This window comes from Gouania willdenowi, chromosome 22 (assembly GCF_900634775.1).
Source record: "Gouania willdenowi chromosome 22, fGouWil2.1, whole genome shotgun sequence".
NCBI classification, from domain to species: Eukaryota; Metazoa; Chordata; class Actinopteri; order Blenniiformes; family Gobiesocidae; genus Gouania; species Gouania willdenowi.
In genome coordinates this window covers 13501856-13526650 of record NC_041065.1, presented here as the reverse complement: position 1 = coordinate 13526650, position 24795 = coordinate 13501856, and the positions used below count along the sequence as shown (strand labels likewise).

Genomic DNA, 24795 nt, shown 5'->3' with positions numbered 1-24795 from the left:
GTGTTTACTTACCACTGAATGAGACATGAGACAATGTAGTTTTTACACAATACAAGCGATAAGCTTAGGTCTGCTTTTGGAGCAGCGGTGCTCATGCACGTGAGTGAAGGACGTGGCTTTAGAGGGAGCACAGAGGGGAGGGGGTACAGGCAGAGCCCTCGGAGAATGCTATACTAAAAATCATGCTAGATTTTGAAAATGACCTACCCTTCACGTAATCTGAGGGTCAACAATGCCCATCTTCTGCTTGACTCAAAACGAGGAACATCACTCCAAATAAAAACCATCTGAATATATCTAATGTATTAGTATTTAAAGCCTAAAACTGTAACTACAGCTATCACAGTTGTCAGGTTTCTCTTTTTCTTCCTGCTTTTAGAGGCCATTGCTCAGATACTTCAACAAACATCCACAGAGGGCAAGTTCAAAGCACTTTTAATGGAATTATAAGTTCATGTACAGTTATTTACATGTCTAAGCGCTGCCTTTGTTAAATTGCCGTTTACATTTTTATCTTCGGCGTGCAGCGTCATGCTGAAATGAACGGCAAAGTCAGGACACGGACACAAAGTTTATTCTGTTTTCTGACAAACACACAGAAAAAGTGACGCTCATGGTTAATTCATTAGAACTTCAACGGTCAAGTGTTTTGCAGTGTCAGCAGATATTAACAGTCGAGCATTGTTTTCTGCTGTTTGACATTCATAGAAATATTGCCGTGATTACTCTGAATCGTTGCTAACACAAAGGCTTGCAGTGTCTCATGTTATTGACACAGGTTCTGCCTATGTTGGCTCCCTCCAGTAGCAAGTCAGAGAGTCGGTCCAGGCCCAGGCAGGTGGTGAGGGGGCTGATGAGGCCATAGAGACCCCCCAAGGTGATGCTGAGAGGCCAACCGATGCATAGCAGCACCACCAGCCAAATGATGCACCAGAAAAAGGAGCCACAGTTGGCCATCCTGTTCTGGAGGACAAAGGTAGAGTTAGAGCCTAGGTTCCCAAAGTGGGGTACACAAATTGTCATGGGGGGCAGTCAGGAGCCTCCATGCATTACCATATAGGGGCCAAATACGAAGCAGTTTGGTCTCAAGAGGGCCACAGATTTTATGTGGGAAAGCGAGTATTTTCAACATTATTGTGCCCTAGTTTGTCTGTCTGATATGATAAGCACTAGTGCGGTGCTTCTTCTGTGATGATAGGAGATTATCAGATTGAACCATGGCCTGTTGATGATCTGGATGTACTTCAGGATTAGGGCGTGGCCTTCATAAAGCACAATACGCTGACAACCTCAGGCAATAAAGACCAGCTGGACTTTATGTTCAACACGTCGCCCACAATCACGGTTGGGGGTCAATTCTAATTGAAATTGCGTATTTGGTAATTAATTACAATTATGACTTCATTTGAATGTAATTGTGAGTTTGAAAAAATCTGTTGTAATTGTAATTGAGTTAAGATGATTGACTTTGTAATTGCAATTGACATGGAAATTCTATTAAAAAAAAAACTCTAATTTTCAATTTAATTAAAGACAAACCTGTTGAATCATGTTACAGTTCTTTGGCTTAACAAACATTGGAATATGTTTCAGTTCAACTTCATACAGTGCAATAATTATATTTCATATTCCTGCAATAGTTTACATTTCATACTGTGCAATAAATATATTTCATATTCCTGCAAGAGTTTACATTTCATACAGTGCAATAATTATATTTTCATTTCTTCAATAGTTTACATTTCATACTGTGCAAATATTTATTTTTATATTCTGCAATATCTATTCATAATGTATTCCCTGCTACCTGTAAATAACTCCTACCATACTTACCCATCATACCTTAATTAGAGTTACTTAATTATATTCTTCTTCTGGTGTTTTTTTCTTTTTAGCTGTGTGCCAAATAATCTCATTGTATAATTGTATAATGACAATAAAGACATTCTAATTCTAACTTTTCCCACTACCTGTCACCATTTAAATATATATAAATCTAGGGGGATAAGGAAGCTTAACACGGAAACCAAGAGATAAGAAACAAATTAGATGATAAATACTGTATGTTTTAGTGTATTTTAGAGCTGATTTATGACATGGGTCAAAACTGACTCGTTATTACCATAGATGCTAACAAAAAGCTAACGCAAGAGGAAGGTTACGTTAAAGGCTCAGTAAGTGTGATTAACTGTAATTGAGCTTTAGTAAGTGAAAATGTAATTGTAATTGACTTTCTTAGGGAAAATATTAATTGTAATTTGAATTGGAAAAAAATGCCAGACACCATAATTGTAACTACGTTGTAACTGAACGTGGGTAATTGTAATTTAAAAATGCAAAGCCCCGACACTGGCTCATTAGTCACCCTAACAGCAGATCAACAGAGATCATGCATAACATTGGTGACAACAAGCATTAATGTCAAACTGTAGCTTTTGTGATAAAAAACAAAAAAAAAAAACTAAAATGTACGCATTTTAATGAGTCCAATTGGTGCCCATAAACATCACAATAAAAACAAAGGAGAGGTACACAACATAAAAACATTAAAAACTCAACTCAGAGCAGAATAAGGTATCAAAAGTATAAAGACACTGTATTTAATGTACCATTTGATGTTTTTTTGTGTGTGTTTTTTTAAAGCTAGAATCCACCAGAAATAAACTCCCCGAGGCCCAACCTTAAAGTTGAGAGAGTGAGAGCTGGGCTTTAGTGAGTGTGAAAGTGCTGTGTGCTGTCACACTTATTTCCTTAGTCTGTTTGAACTGTTTTAAAGCTCATGTGGTCAGATCCTCTCCCTCTCTGGGCCGCACTGTCTTCACTGTGTAACTTCCTGTTATGACAACTCTGTCACAAAGAGTTGGGCAATGAATGACACACTCAACATGAACCACACAAACTAAACAACTACATTAGGGACATTTACTCTCTGCTGGATCCCTTTTATATACTGTATGTTTTTGGGATCTTTTAAATTGTCATTTTTTAAAAAAAATTATTTCAAATAACTTAAATAATAAGATCATAATAGTAGGTTATGATTTAGCAATGTCAAATAAACAAATTAATTTAAAAAAAAAAAAGGTGTAAATATCATTTTGTTCCATCAGAACCCATTAGACCACTGTTTTTCAACCTTAGGGTCGTGACCCCATCTGGGGTCCCCTGGAATTAAAATTTGGTCGCATGAAATGTCTAGTAGCTGATCCAAAATTACTGATTAAAATTATATTTTTGTTTTTTTAATGATTAATAGTATTAATCTTGATGAATAATTATGAAACAAAGAAGAAAAAAAGAAAAGAAAATATGTCACATACGAGCATTTATATATTGGTATGTGCCAATGATTCAGTACCACCAATCGTCGTAATATTTAACTCGCAAATAAATGACAAATCAACTTTTGCTTTTTTTTTTCTTTTGGGGCCCCAAATCAAAAATGGGGCTCCGAGCCTCAATGCGTACACATCCATAGATTATACCTACCAAATTTCAGCCCGATCCGTTCACGAATAACAGATAAGTAGCGATTTTAACTAGTGTACACAACAGCAAGAAGAACAAGAAGAAGAACAAAGTGAGTCTCGTTTTGAGTCCAGTAGCCCGGCCTAAAAATATCTAACCTGGTGCGACTTGTCACTTTGTAATGTGCACTAATCTCATGGCTACTCTGTATTTGTAACACAGTATAACAAACATGATCAAAAACAGAACTAATTCAAGAGAAACAAGTTCTGATGAACTATGTCTCCAAGCTGAAATGCACGTATCACGTTCCTGAGAATTCAGTAAAATTACTCAGTTCCACCGAGTAAAACAAATGAAATTGTGCAACATAAAATTGTAATCAACGTTGAATTGCCTTTGAAACGATATATCACGCGACTATTTTGCATAAATTTAAAAATTACCGAAAAAGGGGTACCCCTTTAAAAAGGTTTCAGAGAGGCTCATGGCATCCAGTCATAGAATATTCATGTCAAATTACAGCTCAATTCAATTAGCATTAACGGAGGAGTAGTCATTTAAAGAATGGGGCCCCCGGAGGCCCCCTGGCGCCCTCGTAGCACATACAGAGTAATGGGCCCCATTCATATATTGGTATGTGTCAATGATTCGGTACCACCAACTGTCGCAATATTTGACTCACAAATAAATGAGAAAATGACTTTAATGGAAATTGCTTAAAAAAGGGCCCCTAATGGAATTGTGCGTGGCATAATTGTAATCTACGTTGAATTAGCTTTAAAATGATATATCACACCACTATGTTCCCATAAATTTAGAAATTACCAGAAATGGGGGGTGGGCCCCTGGGGCCCATTTAGAAAAAAGGGATTTGAGCATCTCATCATAATCATTCATAGAGTATTCATACTAAACTGCATTCTGATCTAACGAGAACTAACGAGTTCCCCTGGCGCCCCTTGACACTTAAGGGGTAATGGGCCTCATTGATTTATTGGTATGTGCCAATGATTTAGTACCACCAACCATCGTGATATTTGACTCGCAAATAAATGAGAAAGCGACTTTCGTTTTTTTTTTCTTTTGGGGCCCCAAATTAAAAAATTGGGCTGTGAGCGTCGATGCGTACATATCCATAGATTATAACTACCAAATTTCAGCCCGATTTGTACATGAATGACAGAGGAGTAGTGATTTTAACAAGTGTACAGAAGAAGAAGAAGAAAAAGAAAAAGAAAAAGAAGAAGAAAAAGAAAAAGAAAAAGAAAAAGAAAAAGAAAAAGAAGAAGAAGAAGAAGAAGAAGAAGAAGAAGAAGAAGAAGAAGAAGAACCCCATGTCTCTGGGGTCACCAAAGATTTGTGATATAAAAATGGGGTCATGGGCCAAAAAAAAAGGTTGAGAACCACACAAACAAATGTGGAGGTCAGCTACATCTGTTGCTATAGCTGCCCTGAACATTTTCCTAGATTACCAGCCAATATATCAAATGTTTGAAACATATTTATTCGTAGGATGTTGCCACTAAAATGCTAACAGTCGTAAAAACACCAATAATTACTTTTATCAAAGCAACAACCAAAATCATACAAATCAAATAGTCATTTCTAAACGCAGTATTTCAAAAGTTAGATACAAGGACTACAAAGTAGAAAAGAATCCAACGATTGTGAATAAAAGTCATGTTCACCTTCAGTCAGGAAGAGCTGATGGAGGAAGTATCAGCAGCTGTTTTTCTTCTGGCTCTCAGCGACTGGCCCAGTCTGTGCCTGAGCGTTTACAGATGACTTGAGTTAGCAGAGGGCCACTTCCCACCAGTTAGCTCCAGTTTACTGCAACAAGGTACGTATACCACAGCCAGATGAAGACACAACAGTGACTCAAGGCTTGGGAGGGGGAGGTCATTATACCAGACATTCATGTGACTGTGTGTCATGAGTTTGGAGAGATGCAACCAGTGATAGGTTTAAACTTTTAGAAATGCTGGGTTGGGTGCAGATTATAGAGCAGGACATTATTGGCTTGATTTTCCAATTCTTGCCAGTGGTTTAAAATTCACACTTTAGTCTTTTCTCAGAATCCATTCTTCAGACTTAACCATTGAAAACATTGTAACGCTCCACATTTGGGTGATAACTAGGGTTGCAAAAGAAAACATTTATTTTCGTTGGAACTTAAGCTCGGGAATAATAAGAAATATAAACTTTTCATGAGAATTATGTATTGGTATTAATGAGCATTTGGGAGTAACTTTAAATAACTTTATCATATGCAAACTGAAATATACGTATCCATTTATTCAACATCACTTTTCAACTCGGGTTACAAAATTCCAGGAATTTTCAAATTTGGAAATTTCCCATTTTCAAAATTGAAAGTTAGCCCTTAACAAGGATGTTAAACATTGTTTAGAAATTATATTTTACCATTGTCTAAAGCAGTGGACAAAAACCGGGGACCCTCACAGTACCTGAAGGTAGTTGAACACTGAATAACGTGTAGACAGGGCCATCTATAAGGGGGAATAAAGGGGAGAGATTTTTGGGGTCCATCCATAAAGTCAGCAAAATGATGGTCCATTGTTCTATGAATCTGTGATAACCACATTTATTTATTTATCTGAAAAATATCCACTGTTATACAGGAAGTTTATTATTATTTGCATTACAGCACTTAGTCATCTTAAAGACATAAATCATCATTTTAATCAGAAATTAAAGGGGTTAAAAGTGACCAAAAATGGTGGAAAAGGTGGTTAAATGGTACAGAAATTGGTCAAAAGTTGCAAATTAAAAAAAAAAAGGGGTAAAAAGGGATCAAAGTGTAAATTTGGGGGTTTGGGGTAATAAGATTTAGAAAAGTAGGATCTGTTAGTTTAAACTGGCAAATAATGGGCATGACTAATCGTGATTGTGGTTAAATAGGCAAAAATAAGCATGAAATATGGTGAAAAGAGGTTGAAAGTGACAATAATGGGTCAACATATGTGATGTTAGGTAAGAAAAGTGGTGGAAAGGCTTAATAAGTGCCGAAGTTTATTATTAAAAGCGCCATAGTATATAGTCATCTCAAAGATGTAAATCTTTGGTTTAATCAGAAATAAAAATGAGTTGAAAGTGACCAAAACTGGTGGAATGGGATTTTATAAAGCACAGAAATTGCTTATAAAGTTGCAAATTAGAGTGGCCAAAAACAAACAGGAAAAAGTGGTAAAAAAAAGTGTCAAGATTGGCTTAAAAGTAGCACAAAAAAGTAAGAACAATTAGTTTAAACTGGCAAATAATGGGCATGACAAATTCAGAATGTGGTAAAATTAGCAAAAAGTCCAAAAAAGTGGTGAAAAGAAGTTAAAAGTGACAATATTGAGTCAAAATTTGCAACATTAGGCGTGAAAAGAGTTTATAAGCGACAAAAATGGCTTGAAAGTAGAAAAAGTGGCAGAAATGTAGCAAAAATTCCTTAAAAGGAGCAAAAATATGGCATGAAAACAGGTTAAAATATGGCAAATTTGGTGTAGTTGCAGAAAAATGAGTAAAAATAAGCAAAAATGGGTTTCTTAAAGGTATCTGGCGACCCCAAATGGTGTCCTGCCCTCAAGGTTGAGAACCCCTAGTCTAAAGTATCAGGATAATTTATTTAAGTTACTCTCAATTTCTAGATAGTTCCAATAATTGATATTAAAATTATTTATTTTTTAATATTCCCAAAATACTTGAGCTTAAGTTGCCGTGAAAGTGAACTGTAAATCTTCTGCGTCTCACTCGTAATATTTGATGTGGATGAAAGCAGCTGTTGTGCTCTCTCAGGCTCATATGATGGGTATATTTTGAGTTCCAAACCCATCGCTGACACTAAGGGCTCAACAGGCCACACCGTTCCCGCCCTTTACACAATGAATGGCAGAAGATGTATGTGCTTGCTGAGGGCAAAGTGAAATACCGCCCTGCCTGCACACAACACAAGCCCTCCTGTGAAGGGAGTGACCTACAAATGCAGCTTAGTTGCAGCTTGTACAGGCTGAGCCAATCAGATGTGAGCTGTGCTTAAAGCAGATGAATGTATGGAAGTACTGTATATCGTGACAGAGGTTTCTCTATGGATTAAACATGTTGACTCGACACATTCATCAGAGGGTGTGTGAGACGGAGGAGCAGTATGTGTGTGTGGCAATTTGTATAATTGGTAATGAACAACAAGTATGATGTAATTCTATAAAAACTGTCATTTACAATGTAATTAAACACAAACCTGTGGAAGCATGTTATAGATCTATGGCATACTCATATGTCGTTCACAATTATTGAATACGTTTCCCTCTACCTGTCACTTCTCCTGAGAATCATTTTTTCATTTTAAAAAAGGCACAGACCCCCACACCAAAAACATTAATACCAATACTTTCATTGATAAGAAAGCCTAACGAGGAAACCAAGAGATGAAAAACAAATGAGATAATGATTTTTTTAGTGTATTTTAGAGCTGATTTAAAGGTGCAGTCTGCAACTCTTAGAAAAGTGACTTTGTGTCATATTTGCTTAAGCTGTGACGTAAGGACAGCTTTACATCAAACTAGTAGTTTGTGTGAAAAAAAAGGCTCATCGAGTCTTCCTGCTGCCTTTGGCAGATTGGTAGAATGCACCGCGACCGAGTAAAAAGAACCAATCAGAGCCAGGATTGTGTTTGATTGGCTGTCTGACAGCTGTTGCTCACAGGCCCCGCCCCTTTCCCGGGACTGTAGCGCCATCTGAAAGTCGCAGACTGCACCTTTAAGACATGGGTCAAAACTGAGCTGTTATCATAAGAGATGCTAACAGAAGGCTAATACAAGAGGAAGGTTACGTTTCATTTAATAAAGGCTCAGTAATTGCGATTAATTGTAACTGAACATTAATAATTGAGAATGTAATTGTAATTGACTTTCAGGGAAAACATAATTGTAATTTTAATGGTAAAAAAAAATGCCGGTCAACGTAATAGTAATTGAGTTGTAATTGAAAAACTGATCCCAACTCTGGTGTGTGGACTGGAGGAACTCAAGAAATCAAAGTCTTTATTCGTGTTTTTTTTAATCAAAATATGAACGGTAGCAAATACAAAAACACTTTTTAACCAGAAAGTAATTTAAGCAGAAAACATCTTGAACGAGACTAATTGAAAACAGTCCAGTGGTGGTTTGTCTACTTCTTTTTCTCCTCTGTGGCGTCCTCTTCCTCTTCCTTTTCCTCTTCCTCACTGTCGCTGTCCCTGCCCGGGTGCTCGGGCATCTTGGTGGGTTCCTCTGGTTCTTGGTTCTTTTCACTGGTGTTGGTGTCCTCTGCCTTTGCCTCTGAGCTTTTGTCTCCCTCTAGGGTTTCCTGCTCCATGGGGGTTTCTTTTTCTTCTTCTTCTGCTACAGCTGCTTTCTCAGAGGTGGCGGGAGCTTTTTCAGCCACTGCTTCTTTCTCACTCTGCTTTGGGGGCGGGGCCAGAGCCTGCTGCTGCTGCTTCTGCTGCAGAGCCAGAAACAGACAAGAAAACAAAAATAATCCATACTGTTTTTAATTATAACATTATACCATAAAAACATAAAAGATAGATTATCACTGGGTTTAGATCTTTATAATTAATCTACAACACTTCAACTGTGTGATTCATTTCAGAGTTTAAGCCAGTGGTTCACAACATTTTTTGGATCGTGACCCCATTTTGATATGACAATTTTCTTTTCTAGAATTAGTTTTTGATCATGTTTGTTACAGTGTTAAGAAAACAGATGCTGCATTTTATTTGAACTAGATTTATATTTAAGAAAGTGAAAGTTTAGAATACAGTTGTTTAAGATCGTGTTGTGCTTAAATTTGAAACATCATTTAAGAAGAAGAATTTCATAATAATAATAAAGATTGTAATCAGTATTGTTTTTTTTAATCAATCACTAAACGTTTAAGGCGACCCCATTTATATTCCAGGCGGCCCCTCATGGGGTCACGACCCCAAAATTGAAAAAAAAAACTGGCTTAAGCTGTTTGGTTCCAGTTTCCCACCAAAATTAAAATGTGTAGATGAAATAAAAGTGCCAATAAATCAAAAGATTCACTCCTTAGATCTTTAAACCACACCTGTGTGAAACACAAGGCCCGGGGGCCAAATCTGGCCCTTTAGAGCATCCAATTCGGCCCGCAGAAGAAAGTAAAAATGACAGAGAAAACATGAATTAATGTGTAAATTACCAAATATTTCAGTTGTATATATCTCAAATTCACCAATTTAATGAAACTCCACAATATTTTAGTTTTCCATTGTTTATATCACATGAACGCAGTCATTTTTAATTGCAATTTTTACACAAATCTTGCAATTTCTCACAACCAATTCCAGAAAATGCCTCTAAATTACACAAAAATGTAAAAAAAGTTAATTAAACCAATATTATAAACTAGGGCACAATGACGTGAAAATTTTTCTTTTTACTCCCACCTAAATTCTACGGCCCACTTGAGATCAAACTGGTCTATATTTGGCCCCTGATATAAAATAAGTTTGACATCCCTAGCTTTAAACTTATTAGAAACACTAGACAATTTTTTTTAATGGCACCATTTATTTTGACTAAATTTATTTAGAATAATTATTATTGGGTTAAATGTGTGTGTGTTAAATACATACAGACAATAAGTCATTATCATTAAATACAATTTAATAAAACCACAGAGCGACAGTCTAAGTAGCATCCAAAAAAAAAAATGAATCCGTCTTTTAGCGTGAGCGTTATCCCTTAAACTAATCTTAAATCCACAAGCAGGGCTGCCAGTTTCACAGCCTCCCGTGTATCATAAAGTTTATGACGTTGTGCTTTACAAAGTAGATTTAGTGCAGCACCTGCTCTGCTGCTTGTGTGAAAGCTTAGCTCAGCAAACACTGTTACCTGTCTGTGCTTCTGGGAGGTCTGCATCATGTGCATGTACATGTTATACACCAGGTTGGTCATCTCCGGCATGTCCTTCACGATTTGGTCCGGCTGTCTGACGGCGTCTCTCTGAAAGCCAGAATCAGAGGAAAGGAGAGTTATGAAGGCTTCGTATGACGTGGACAGAATAACAATGACGGGTTTATCTGTCTTAGTGTTGCTTCTTTGAGTCGTGTGAAGCTTTGATGTGAGACAGAATGAGCTGAAAGTAACTACCCACTAATAACTGCTTATTATTAGGAGGAATATTCTTCCTTTCAGCAAACTAGCAGTACTCAATACTCACGTTACTGTAATTGAGTTGCTTTTATTGGTACTTGTACTTTTTTGAGTATATTTATAAATCAGCAATTTTACGTGCACTTAAGTACGTTTTAAAGAAAAACTGATTTGTTACATTTCTCCACCCAACAGTCACTGAGTAAATTATTATTCATTGTTTTAAAATGATCAACAGACATTCTGAAACTACAAAAACTAGTGCTTTACTAGTGCTATTTGGCACTTTCAGGTTCAGGTTGTGGTTTCTACCCATTCTGTTGTTACCCACATGGCACATTTGGCATGGCACTGTTTTAGAGTTCATACATTTAGCTATACTTAGAGCCTGAGAATTTAAAAAAATAAATAAATTGAATTCATTGGTGTTATTTTATCTTTAATTTCATTTTTACAATTTTGACAAAAATAATATTTTATACATATAAGATTTTGTGGAAAGTAAATTACGTTTCAGTCGTGAAAAATTTGGTCTCTTCCTTTTTAAGTTTATACAGTACATGAGATTTGTTACCAAAAATAAACGTGGGGGGTGAAAGTAACTAGTAACCTTTACTTTGAGTACTATTATTTGAGCTACGTTTTACTTGTACTTGTATGACCTTGAGTATTTTATGTATGACTTAATTATCATTGGATGTGCAGGGTTATTATGCTTGGAGGTTTCCTTCTATAATAAAGGAGATGTTGATAGGTCTGGAGGACAATGTGTCAATGAGAAAGGTGTTTAAAACTGTAAAAGTTGACTGTGCAAAAAAAAAAAAGTAAATACACTGTAACTCTAATGATAAAAAATGACTTCCCTTCAAACGGTGCTAAAGCTGCATCCTCATGCCAGCACTAAAAGCTTCTTCACTGGGGGATGTGTGAAACAGGGGCTACATCTGTGACCCCAAAAGAGCTGTCCCCCCCAGCCATGAGCACTCCATGGTCAGATGAAGTGTCAGCAGCTATCGGCTATTTTAGACGGCCCTGTTTCCACGCGTGCTCATCACTGTGACACAATGACCAGGCAATTGTTGTCTCCTTTTGGCGAGGCGCAATCAGGGGAGGGTGTTAGCTTTGACTCCTGACCTTCAGAGGTTAAATAGAGCTAGGCCTGGCATTCCCATGCTTTACCGATGGCCTCTGCAGTCGGTTGCAAACAGGTTGGGACCAGTAAGGGACACAAAGAATAAAGATTCACTTTAAAATAAGAGGCAGAGCCATGGGCAGTAAAGACTTTCTGAGACGTAAAGCATGAAAACAAGAGAGCGAATCAATGACTTTGTTCGAAATGTCATAGTAACGTACTATTCATACTAAGTCTGACATCAAAAAGAGTATGTAGTTCGTTCACATTAAATAGTATGAGAAGATTAGGTATGTGAGAAATACAGTACCCGGATGTATACTATATCAGGACATTTATGATGTATGCAAGGTGGGCACACTAGTCATACTCAACCGTCCCATGATGCATTGTGAATGGAACAAAAAAATCGTCCTGGGACTGGCTTCAAGCTAAAAGTCAAACATCCCCTTTTCAAAACAAAAACTTCTAAGTATACTTCAGTGGGAACAGTCATCGTCCTAATCATACTAAGTATATACTCATTGAGTTTGTAGCTCATAGTACGATGGGTACCATTTCAAACACAGCCATAGCCATTGTCTGGCAAAGAACCAAAAGAATTAAGTAAAAAAAAAAAAGAAAAGTTGAAGTTCAGCAGAAACATAACTTTGAACATCCTAAGGAACTAATATCTCACAATGCAACGTGGAAAATCTTTCCGAAGTTTAAGTTACATGATCATTTCTCAACAGATAGTAAAGGAGTCATTCATCCTTTGATATTTGTGGGCAAATTCTCCCCTTTTTTTTTATAGAAGAAGAAATACCTTCAATTTATTGATTTATGAAGCCTACAATGTGTTTATCAGTTACTAGCTTTGCTATGGAGTCAATAGCATCAATCACACAACAGTAGGGGTGTGATGAGATCTCATGCAACGAGATCTCGCGAGATTAAACTCAACAAGATTTCTCATTGCGTTAAAAATCTGTCTTGCAAGATTTTAATTTTTTTGTGAGCTATCCAAACTACTATTTGTGACCTGTGGGGGCAGTAATGTGCCTTTGCTACATCTAGCCTGACAGAACCAAAGAAGAGGAGGAGTACATTTTAGCTCTATTTTCAATTTGTGGAAGATAAAGTTTATGAACAGTTAAAAGAACATGGCTGTGTAGTTGCAGCATGTTGTTAATGACATACTTGGTCAGGCTCTGTTTGCACTATTTACACCCTGATACAACAGCACTAAATTATGTGTACTGCTCAACTTAAAACCTTTAATCTTTTAGTTTTTTATTATTACACTGATGATCAGGAGGTAGCAGCACCAGGACAATAACGTGCATGTGTGTGTGTGTGTGTGTGTGTGTGTGCGCGTGCATGCATACAGGCTGCTCCTGGTTGTAGTACTCGTGTGGTCTGATGTGCAGCTGCAGTGGCCGGGCTGTGAGCTGGTTGAAGGCAGGCGTCAGCTCGAAGCAGTTCTGGAACAGCGACACGCGGGCGAAGATGTACAGACCGAGCCTGGCTCTGGACATGGCTACAACCAGACGTCTCACGTCCCTGTGGGGTGATACGGGGGGGGAGAGAAGAAAATATGAGAGCTGAAAATTTGGTTTCACACACAACACAGACGTGAAAAAACAAGTGCGAGGGTGAAGAGGGAGAAGCGTGGAATTGTCAGGTGAAACAAAGACGAGAAGTAAAATGACAGGATGAGAATGGAAGCACTGAGGGTGAGGAGGAGTGAGGTTTAGGGAGGGTTACGCAGTGAAAGGGACAAATATAGACGCTGTAAGAGAAAGAAAAGAATGGATGGCAAAGGGCAGGGATGAGCACAGCACACAAAGAGAGCGAGGGGACCTAAAAAGGTGGATAGGTTACTTTTGAATTCCATGATGCAGTAGAATTAAGAGCTTAAAGAGAGCAGCCATTTATCTTAGAACGCCTTGGTTTAACAAGCTCGGGCGTTCGCAGGTTGGCTCCACTGTGTAGGCTGCTCAAGGTTTATATACCCCAAGATAAACGAGTCGAGTGAAATGTTTAGAAAATACACATTTCATTATAACCATATGCTAAAAGAGCAACCAAAAAACATGAGCAGAAGATAAAGGGCGACTCTTTGTAAATCACAAATAAAATAACAAGTTCTAAGGTCAACAATCAAAATGTGCTGACTCTTTAATCAGATTTCAACAGTCAGGAATGCCATTCTTTAGCTGATGAGTGATGATTGAGCGCCTTGGCTCAGTGAGTGTAGAGCAACACACTGAATGTGTGGATGAAAACGTCTTTTGGCGTTCCTGAGCAGCTCTGGCAGTGTTGACAACAGCCTTTGTTTTGTGTAGGAGAGGATGGAACACAATCGTAGAATAAACACATTGATGATAAGCCCAAAATATGGGCTATGGAGTCTACCTGAGCACTCCGTGAGATTAAGAGGATTAATTCTTGCAATATGGATAATGAGTTCCATGACTGTAGGAGGAACGAGGGGAGATTTTCAAAACAAACCGTTGGGTTTTAATATGAGGGAGTCATTCAGATTTTACCTCAATGGGAAAAACAGCATTTAAATTGCAACAGTATTGTTCTCCTGAGAAAGACTACGACAGCTTGCACCAATAAGAAACAAGCTGCACAGAAGATTAGCCAATCATGGAGCATATGAGCCCGTGGACATGGCACGACTGAGAGACGCCCACCTGGGCTGTTCAGTGACATGACAGGGTGAAGTGGACTGTGTGTGTGTGTGTGTGTGTGTGTGCGCGCGCGTGTGTCAGAGTGTGTCAGGATCTCTGCTTCTCTGTCAGAGTGTGCTCCCGCATGTGCGTGTGTGTGCGTGCATCAGCAGGAATGCTTCCCCTGTCAGAGCGTGGGTCAGCTCATCACATGGTCAGCTGCGTCCCCTGTGGTTGTCACGACAGCAGAAAGCCACGAGGAGAGAAGTAGCACCCAGGAAGTGTCGGGGAGAATTGTGAGGAAAAAGTCAGCGGTACACCACCATGCCGTGACCCCAGTGTGAGGAAAACACAGTAATGGCCCATTATGCTCTTTGTTTTCAACCATGGAGCTGATCATTCCCTCTGAGGAGCCGTCACCTCAGAACCACAAACACACAATCAGACAATTGTGTTTTATGGCGTTTCTTTTGCAGCTGGATGTCAGTGTTAGCTGCTATCCCATCATGGGCTTGCTACAGATTGTTGGCGCTCTTCTTCGTTTTCGACCATCGTCCAAAAATTAAACATGAATGTAAGGACTGAACATGTACCGGTATGTTCTTGCAATTGTCTGTCACTGTTCATCCATGTGATGGACTGACGATCTGCCCAAGCTTTATAGGAAAACTACGGAAGAGGATAAGGAACAATTTTGATGGAGAAAATAAATTTGGGCAAATCAAGAACAAAATCAAAATGTCGAAATGACAACATTAAATTCAAAATTAAAAAAAAAACCTCAAAATACAATATAGTGATAGAAGTTGAAGGTTTGCTAATAAAGTCAAATCTATAGAAATGGATTAGGGCCAATCAACCATACACGACAACAGTCTCCATCAAAACTGGTCCTAATCTGTTTCCGTACAACTCCTCAGATGGGACTGAATGATCCACCTCTTCCAAACTTGACTCTTTCTTCCTTCTGAACAGATTATGTTTTTAAGAAAACCTCTTCAAAGTCTTTAAAGAGATTACAACGCCATGTTTATGAGTGAAAAGAGAAATAATCTTAGTTATTAAACCCAACTTTAAAGTATAGTTTAACACATTCATCCATACACGGCATTTTGTAGTTGGCCACCTTCTGCTATTTGTTGTCAAATTGTAAACTGGCCCTCGTCAGCTTCCGTAGATTTGACTTTATTGACAAACCTTTGACTTTTATTACAATATTGTATTTTAAGTTCATTTTCAAAATTTCGACTTTATTCTTGATTTGTCCAAAATTATTTTCTACATCAAAATTGGCCCTAATCCACTTCCATAGGAAACAGTGTCTCGAGTTTTTTAAATACGAGTTTCGTGATCCAATTTTTTCACTTCCGATACGGTTACAATGTTCCAGCTTCAAGTATTGGCCTATACAATATCATGCAACCTGATATCAGCATGAATCATACACATCTTTATTACTAATTTTGTAGTGTAGAATGTTAGAAAAGCCTTGATCAAGTGAAGTTACCGAAAAAGGAACAACATTAGTCAGCAACAGTTGAAATGAGAAAAAATGACCCATTTAGTATTAACCTGAGGGTTACATATATTTTAACCTTAAACACAAGAATACTTTGCGATTGAATACAAATAAAATAAATAAGAAATAGTTTAGAATACCCTGAAAAATAAGACAAACTAATAAAAACATTTCATACTTTTAAAGTGCAATTCACTTTTTTTTTTACTGTTAGTATTCAGTTCTGTCAGCTGCTGATTACAAGTGGTGGAGCGGAGTATGGAATGGACTGCTTATATCAGAGTTTTTTAGATTCCTGATCTGCCTCACAAATCAAAGGTCACCTTTTTTTTTTTAAACCACACTCTTTGTGGAGTTTACAGGTTCTCCCAGAGCAGGCTAGGACTGACAGGCTGATTCTTTATTTAAAGTTGTCTCGCTCCGACTCTGGAACGAGCTTCCTCTCTCCCTTTGTTCCTTGGACTCTGTAGATTCTTTTAAAAAGCGCTTAAAGACCTACTTTTTTCAGAAAGCCTCACCAACTCAGTCAGACCTGCAGATATTTATTGTATTTTCTTGTATTTGAATGTGTCTTTTTTTGTGTAGCAATTTGTGACTATATGTCTGTGAAAAGCATTAAATAAATTAAGTTTTCTTACTTAAATTCAAAATTATTGTTTAAAGCTGGAACATGTACAACTAATAATCATACTGTTTGGAGACAGTTTCAAGCTGACTTACTGTAATTACAAATATATTGAACCATGCAGTGTTTTGAATGATTGTGAGCGGACAGACAGTAGTAGAAAGACACGAATAAACTAAATTTGGGACATCAAGTTAATATAAAACTAACAGAACTCTTTCTAAATCACGGCACTCACTGACAACAACATACTTTAAAATAGTTTTTCAGAAAGAAGTAACTTTCTCCTTCCTGTATCATCATTACGCTAAAAAAGACCATCACAGCAAAACCATAGTTTTGTTTGTTCAGTGGTTACACATGACAGAGAGAAAAAAAAAAAGAAGAAGCTAAGCCTCGTGAGGGCTCATGAGAGTCAAATGTTGACAATCCTGCTGTGCTGTCTCCCTGTGGCCTGTTTATCTAAAGCGTGGTTCATATTACTGAAGTATTCTTCTAGGGAGGGAAATCTGCAGGGACTCTGGGGTTATTTTGGATCCTGTTCTTTTTTTTTTCCTGCTTGGCAAGCACTGAAGTAATTACCTGAGGTGTCCCACAGCTTTGGTGCGCACCAGTGAGAGGATGATGTAGTCATTCTGCTGACCCTGGAATCTGTCCACAGTTGTAACCTGTACAGACACAAAAAAGTTTGTCACTCATCCAAACATCACACAAAATGCCTGCAAATAGATGCGCTAACTAAGCTTGGATTTATTTATGTTTATACACTCTAGTGAAGCTGCTTTTCCTCGCTGACCCTTTACAGTTAGTTTTTTAAAGAGGATGGAGACGAGTGCTGTTGGTTTTGTTGCTGCTGTTGTCGCTGTGAGCCACACGGGCAGCCACTGCCAGCAGGGCTAATATGGCTTAGAAGGCATTTACTACCACTCCTCTCACACCTGGGCCTTTGAGGATCAGGGTTAACATTCTAGATGCTACCTGCTAGACCCAAGGAGAGATTACTTTAGGGGAAGAAAACCGAGGAGTAAAGGCTGTCTTTGATTTATTACCCCTGAGAAAACTCATGCCAGCCCATTTTCTCTTACGCCGAGGAAATGTTGTCTTACTGAGAAGTAGAATCATTCCTCTATGTTTTCGGCTTTGAAATTGCTGTTGCTTCAACATTATGACTAAATTCGACAATGTCATTTAAAACCAGATAACCAGCTCTAAAGAAAAGTAATCCCTATATACAAAGGGTGTAAGAAATAAAATTATTTGGCAATATATTGTGATATTTCACAGCGTGATTGTCGTATTGATCCAAAAATGTCCAAATCAGATTTTTTAAATCATGTCTTTTAACAAAAACACGTAAACGCCCAGTAACTAGGTGTCAGTGAACCATATCGGACTTTGTTAAACTACATCACTCCTCAATGCATTTTAGTTTGGAAGTTGATTGCACTTTATTTTCATAAAACATGTGATTACTTTTTTTTTTTTTTTTTTTAAGAATTTAAGAACTGAACAGAATCCTAATCTATTCTAGGAAAAATATAGATTGACTGTTTAATAAACTACTTGTTTTTGCAATTTGTACTTTAGTTAGTTATCATTTATTTACTCATTTAATTCTTGAAAGAATTAAATTAATTGTGATTCATACCATTTTGTACTTAAATGTAAAGGTACAATTTATATCGCTATGTACTGTATATCGTATTGTTTAGTATTGGGATATATCGTATTGTGACATGCAAATCGTGAATCGTATTGAATCGATAGATTCATGGCAATGCACACCCCTAATATATATTGAATAGTCATGAAAGGGGTCTTTCATTACACTTTTCATTTGGCAAGTTGTATTAAGATTATACAGTGCTGTGTGAGCACTGTATAATGTTTGTTTTCATATTTTGGTTGAGCCCAACAGGATAATGGGCCACTTGTTGCCAGGGCAAGGTGTTAATCATAAACTTATGGATTCTGTCCTGAGTTTTTGTTTAAAACTGCTACCCATGGTATTATTGTATTAGATAAAATCAAAGTGTTCTCCATCAAACATCATTTACTCCAAAAAGAAAAAAAAGGTCAAAATTGCCACTTTAAAGTTTGTTGTTATATCCACCGTAACCGGTTCATTTGTTTAAATTTTTGCACATTGCATTGTGGGTTGTGGAGTTGCAGTTGCATTCTGTTATCACGGGGAATACTGGGAACAAACTAGAACAATAAAGGTGTGAGTGAATGAGTGAATCACTGTCCTCCTTGTCTGGTGAAAAACACAAGGAATCATGATAAGAATGAAGAAGAAAAAAACACTTCTATGAATCTATAGGACTCCACATCCCACAATGCAATGCATGAAAATGTCAACAAATGGAATGTTTACGGTGAAGATGAAAAAACAAACTTTGAGTTTTCCTTTCTTTTTGGAGTAAATTATCTTCGATTCATTGATCTATGAGGCATACACTATGATTTAATCTGACAAAAATGTTTAACGTCAAGACATATTTGATAAAAATCATCGTTTTAGTGAGCCTTTCATCCAAAACCAGAGCTAGAATTTCATTTAGAAAAACTAAACAAACCACACCTTTTTCTAGTTGCTTCTAATCAGAAAGTCCTGCATGGAGCACATGGGGAAAAAGCTTTGGCTATGTACAAAGTGTTTGTCCTGTCCTTTACAGATCCATGCACTAGGGCAAATCAATAGGACATCTGCTACCATCAAGAAGCCACAGAGGTCTGAGGCTACAGCAACCACCATATGAACTGAAATGCTAAATAAATGATTGTGCAGCTGTGGTTGCAATCCTATTAACAGATGCACTTTTCAGTGAACCTGAAACTCTCAGTGTCTAACCCCTCGCTGAGATATGAAGAAACAATTGCGGCAAAGCGTTTGTGTGAAAATGTTGACAGAAGAGTAACAGAGTTAATGAGGTGCTTATTTATACCTTCTTGTTGCTATGTAGAACAGGTGCATAACCACAGGCAACAATATGCTGGTTTTTACAATAGCATGAGATGTGGCCTGTTCAATGTTTAATGATTGAGTCAAACTTTCTTTGCATGCATGCACGCACATGTCCACACACAGGGAGCCTTGTTTAGCAGAGGAGTGCTTAAGAGAGGGAAGTATTCTTAGCCCACAGACAGTGACAATGGAGCCAGATCGACAATCTCCCCAAGGCGGAGCATTTTGCATGGTCTTGAGTTATTTATGAGAAATCTTCCAAGGAGATAATCACAGAGGTCATGTCATTGAAGCATAAATGTGGATAGAGCACATATATTTCTCCATGAGGTACATCATACAAGTTTCCTGCAACTAGTAGACCCATCTCTCTTATTCTCCTCTTTGCTGTCATTAAGACAGAAACACACTGTCTCACAGCCAATGGTCACCTGACACCTACAGATCTTGTCTGTCTTTCTGAGGTACCCACTCCATCACTCCTGTTAGGTCTTATTCATGGCAAATACTGGCTGGAATGTGCATGAGTCAAACTGGCAGATTAGGCAATTATTCACAAGACTCGAGGGCTGTTTGAGTATCCAGCATTGGGTCCCACTGATTGTGGCTTTTCAAAAACATCTGTTGCAGGATTTCAAGTGTGCTGAAAACAGTGACATTTTAGTGAAAAAGCAGAAAAGAAAAAAAAAAAATTTGATACTTAGCGGGAGTATATCAATCGATCGTACGGAAAAATATTGCAATATATTTCCGTATCGAGATATCGTCACACTCCTACAGTTGACCCTGATTTGTTTTCATTTTTTATTTTATTTTTGCAATGGAACATTTTTTTAATCTGATGCATTAAAAATAGAAATTTTATGAGTTTAAATACAAACATATTTAACAAACTGCCGAGATTTTTACTTGAGGGGCGAACCTTTCTTTAACCTCTGGCCGTCCATTAATAATTTTATCTGTTGTTGTTTATGTTGGGGTTTTTTTTTATCGTAAAGTCGGCAACGCGCTCTCTCTGAGCGTGAGTGGGCGTGTCGATACCAGTGTTGTGAGAGGTACACAGAGGAGAGGAGAAATACATTTTAATAGATGTAATGAAACAATAGTGACGCATTACACTCTGAAATTTATGAAACATATATTATATGGTAATACAGAGGAGGTCATATTTGATTTATCTTCCATGGGTGAGATTGAGGAGAATGCCTGGAGCTGGTGACTGGTGTTAACTGGCTTTCATACTCTTCTGCGTTTCATTAAAGCCTTCACAGTAAAGTAAAATGGCTGTTGACATTTCCTGGGTTCTAACAACAGTGACACACTGTCAGACAGTCTGAGGACCCCGTGCTCAGCACATGACCTTTCAGCCGCTAAGCATTTTTTTTTTTAAACCAAACGAGCTCCTCATTTATTTGTGCCACCTCCTCTCTGGTTATCATTCATCTCAGCGAATCTCACAACCTGTCACTGCTGCTGTCACTGTTTTTTTCTTTTCTTTCCTGGACATGCATACTGACTAAGGCCATGAGCACTCTGACTGACTGACATGTTGGGGCTTAACGCTGCAAGGCATTTTTCCCAAGTAAGCACAATTTGTAGTTGCCTGTCAGAGCAGCGAAAGGTTTGACAAAGCAAGTGTTACAATGTTGTACGCCAGCGATTCTTAAACTTTTTTGGCTCAAGTACCTCCTTTTTCTTATTTCTGAATCCAAGTACCCCCTTTGACTGACTACAACATTTTACTGAGAAAACTATTTAAAAACAACTATAGAGCATTTATGATGGAAAGAATGAGTGATAACTCACATTTTAAAGAATAGTGCAGTGCCCATAGGCAGTATGTTATGCTATAGAAAAGTGGGAAATTCAGTAACTTTTTCATACATGGCCAAATGAGGTCGTGTTTGAAGGTGGGAGGTCAGGGACATTTAGGTTTGTTGTGAAATGTGTAGAGTGATAACTACTGAGTTTTCATATATTTAAATGAATAAATTGGGAAAAAACAACACACCAGCATGAAGTTATGCCTGGAACACTCACATTTATATAAGAGCTTTAATTCCTCTTTAATTCAAAATAAAAGTTAAATCCTCTTTAAACTGACCTTGTAAACACTTAATTCCTAATGTAAATTTAATTCTGAATCACACACACACACACAGACAGACAGACATAGATTCCTTGCTTTATAGATAGATGTAAAAGAAACAGAATTTAGTGCAGTGGTTCCCAACCTTCTTTGCATAGTGACCCCATTTTGATATCAAGATTTTTAGTGACTCCAAAGACATTTTTTTTCTAGAATTAGTCTTTGATCATGTTTGAGCTCAGATTTATTTTTTTATTTTTTTTACTGCATTTTAGTTGAACTAGATTTATATTTAACAAAGTGAAAGTGTTTGTTTTATAAAAATAAAAAAAGAAGAAGAATTAAAATTCTATGGAATAACAAAACTTCTGTGAATGCAACCATGTCGGAAATAAACTGAATAAATAAAAAATAAAAAAAATCATTACATTTTTTAAGAAATGTAATTTAAACTCCAGGCAACCCCACATGCAGTAACGACCCCAAGGTTGAAAAACACTGATTTAGTGACTCATGAACAGATTTATTTCTATAGTTTTGATCATTTCTGGTCATATCACACCTGTATTGAAACAAAGACTGACACTTTATTTGTTAATTTTGCTCTCTCTCTCTCTCTAGTACCCCCTGTTGTGCTATCGCGTACCTCTAGGGGTACACGTACCCCCATTTGAGAAACTCTGCTGTACACCAAAGGTTCAGAGAGTTGGGAAACATATTAACATCGATGACTTTTACAACAATAAACATGTGAAAATATAAATCATGAATTTACACTTGGACAGCAATGTAGTCTAGTGGAGTTTGCATGTTCTCCAATGTTTTTTTTGTTTTGTTTTGTTTTATTTGTTTAAAGAGTACGTAACTTCCTCACCCAATCCAAAAACATGTTATGTTAACTATTTCCATACCGATGTTAGAAATCAAATGTAATTAAATTTAATGTTCTCCTTGGAGCAACTAAGAATAAAAGGTTGGTGCGCTGACTCCATCTGACATGTAGAAGTGTGAGGAAGCTGTTAATGTACAAGTCACGGGAGCATTGCATGTTCCCACCAGATTATACACATGTATGAGGTGAAAACATGTCTGTTGGGGATGTGAAAACCTCACCAGGAAGGGGGGGGGGGAAAGAAGAAGCAATGTGTCACCAGAAAAGTGATACTGCATACTGAATAAGGGGGTGTCTCAGTGTTACATGAGCTGTAGAGAGTGTGAAACCCTTGCCAAGAGATTATTTCAGGTGACATCATATTAAGACCTATAAATAGAACGAGTACAATACATGTGCATGCTATTTATCTGCTGATTTGTGAGTTAGAATTAGATCCCAGTCTTTAAACTCATCTTACCTTGTTAGGCTGTCCAAAGAATGGATTCCCTGCACAACGCTGGTTGATCACATCTCGGATCAGGTGCTTCTGTCCGTTGTAGGTTGTGAGGATACTGACGCGGTCAGCAGGGTAGCCCAACAGACGCATGTACATGAACAGAGCAACAGAATACTCTGCCTCGGCCAGATTCTGCACAGAGAAGACATTGTTATGATCAGGACCGGTTAAATAAAGATTCAACTAAACTGCATCATTTTGGTAGTTAAAAATTATCAATAAGATTAGGATAGACTACTATGTGAAGAAATGTATTCTGACTAGATTTACAACCATTTGCTGCACTGTCAAAGGTTTCTGGTAATAATAATAATAATAATACATCAATTTCATATAGTGCTTTTTTGGGAACTCATAGTCGCTTTACTGAATAAAGGGATTATTCTTTCACTCCACACTTAGTGGTGGTAAGCTACTATTGTAGCCACAGCTGCCTTGGGGCAGACTGACGGAAGCCAGAATGGTCTCACAACAAACTACTTTAATAGACAAACAATAAATAATTCTCATTTCTACTTTAATTGTGGGGGGAAAAAATCACGCGCAATCACAAAATTCACTGGCTGGAGCATCATGGCTCTCGGTCTAACCCTGCCTTTCACACACGCTAACACAAAAATAAAAATAAAAACAGCGACGTGCATTATTAATCAAGCATCAATTAAACAAGGAAAGCAGCCTTGCTTTAAAGTGTTAATTCATGCAACCAACAACCCGTCCTCGTCCAGCTGCCCTGGAGTCAACACATCAAATCAATGACAGCATCTGTTCCCTTTCCTGAACATCCAACCTCCATAAGGTGAGAGCAAGATCTTTTTTTAAAATGACTAAATTTTACAAAATAAATAATTTGCGAGAATAAAAATGTTGCTCATGAGCTCCTTGCTGTATCAATATTTAAAACTCAATAGTGATACTTTTGACTAATTTGCATTCAATGACACAATGAAGGCCTGTAGTAATAATTACCCTCAACTTCAGGCAAAAAAAAAAAGAAATCCTTGATTATTTTAAATTCAATGGAAAGGTCTTGTTATTTTTATTAACACTAATGAGGTCTCCTTACAGTGTGGCTGCAAAACACAAGAAAGAAAAGACGTCTCATGGGGAGCCATAAACATGCAGATAAAACACTATAAACTAAACGTACAAACACACAAACACACTCACCATACCCTGTGTTAAGGGTACACTCCCTTCCAATCACTTTCTGTGTAAACTCTACAAATACAAAGTGATTTCTCTCCGAGTCCTTAGCCTCACCCTAATATAACATGTTTATATTTGCACTGGGACACTATTTTAGTAGAGAGCTGGTTACAATTTCCAGCTTTGGATACATTGTGTTTATGTTTACTATAAAACTGAATACCAGAACCCCAAAGTAAAGTCGGTAACCGTAACAACAAGGTTAGGGTCTCGCAGCCTCGTTGAGTTCAAGTAAAAAGGCTGAAGCTTCACAGAATTAGGAAAAAAGACAAACACAAAGTGCAGTGTGAATGAAACACATTGTAAATAAAAGATCAAATGTGAGTAACACCCACCAGGACAACTGCTCTTACGCCATTTCAAAAGTGGCTTGTGTAGCAAAATAATAATTTAAAACTAACAAGCAAAAAGGTCAAGACAGGCATTTTCAAACAAATAATAAAGATTTAAAGCTATCTTTATTTTATCTGCCATTTGACAACGGTAAAGTGCTATCACTACGCTCCAAGTCTAAATGGAAAGTGCTTTAGCAAATGAGGCGGACCTTTGTGCAGTGGGTTGGCTG

At 37.5% G+C, this 24795-nt stretch overlaps 1 protein-coding gene and 1 long non-coding RNA gene across 2 annotated transcripts in view; both read right to left on the bottom strand.

Moving 5' to 3' along the window:
* Positions 1-418: 418 nt before the first annotated feature.
* On the bottom strand, positions 419-5330 carry LOC114455867 (uncharacterized). The gene is made up of 2 exons (XR_003672766.1): positions 5160-5330; positions 419-963 (listed from the first exon to the last, which is right to left on the bottom strand). It is a non-coding gene; the product is annotated as an uncharacterized LOC114455867 (long non-coding RNA).
* Positions 5331-8518: 3188 nt separating this feature from the next.
* The window catches only part of aqr (aquarius intron-binding spliceosomal factor), a 68031-nt gene continuing 51754 nt past the window's right edge, over positions 8519-24795 (bottom strand). Inside the window, exons 32-36 of the mRNA XM_028438376.1 lie at positions 22983-23153; positions 17156-17241; positions 13137-13311; positions 10374-10484; positions 8519-8958 (exon numbers count right to left, since the gene is read on the bottom strand). Of these exons, the coding sequence (XP_028294177.1) occupies positions 8647-8958; positions 10374-10484; positions 13137-13311; positions 17156-17241; positions 22983-23153 (855 nt within the window). The 3' untranslated portion in view covers positions 8519-8646. The remainder of the gene's footprint in view (positions 8959-10373; positions 10485-13136; positions 13312-17155; positions 17242-22982; positions 23154-24795) is intronic.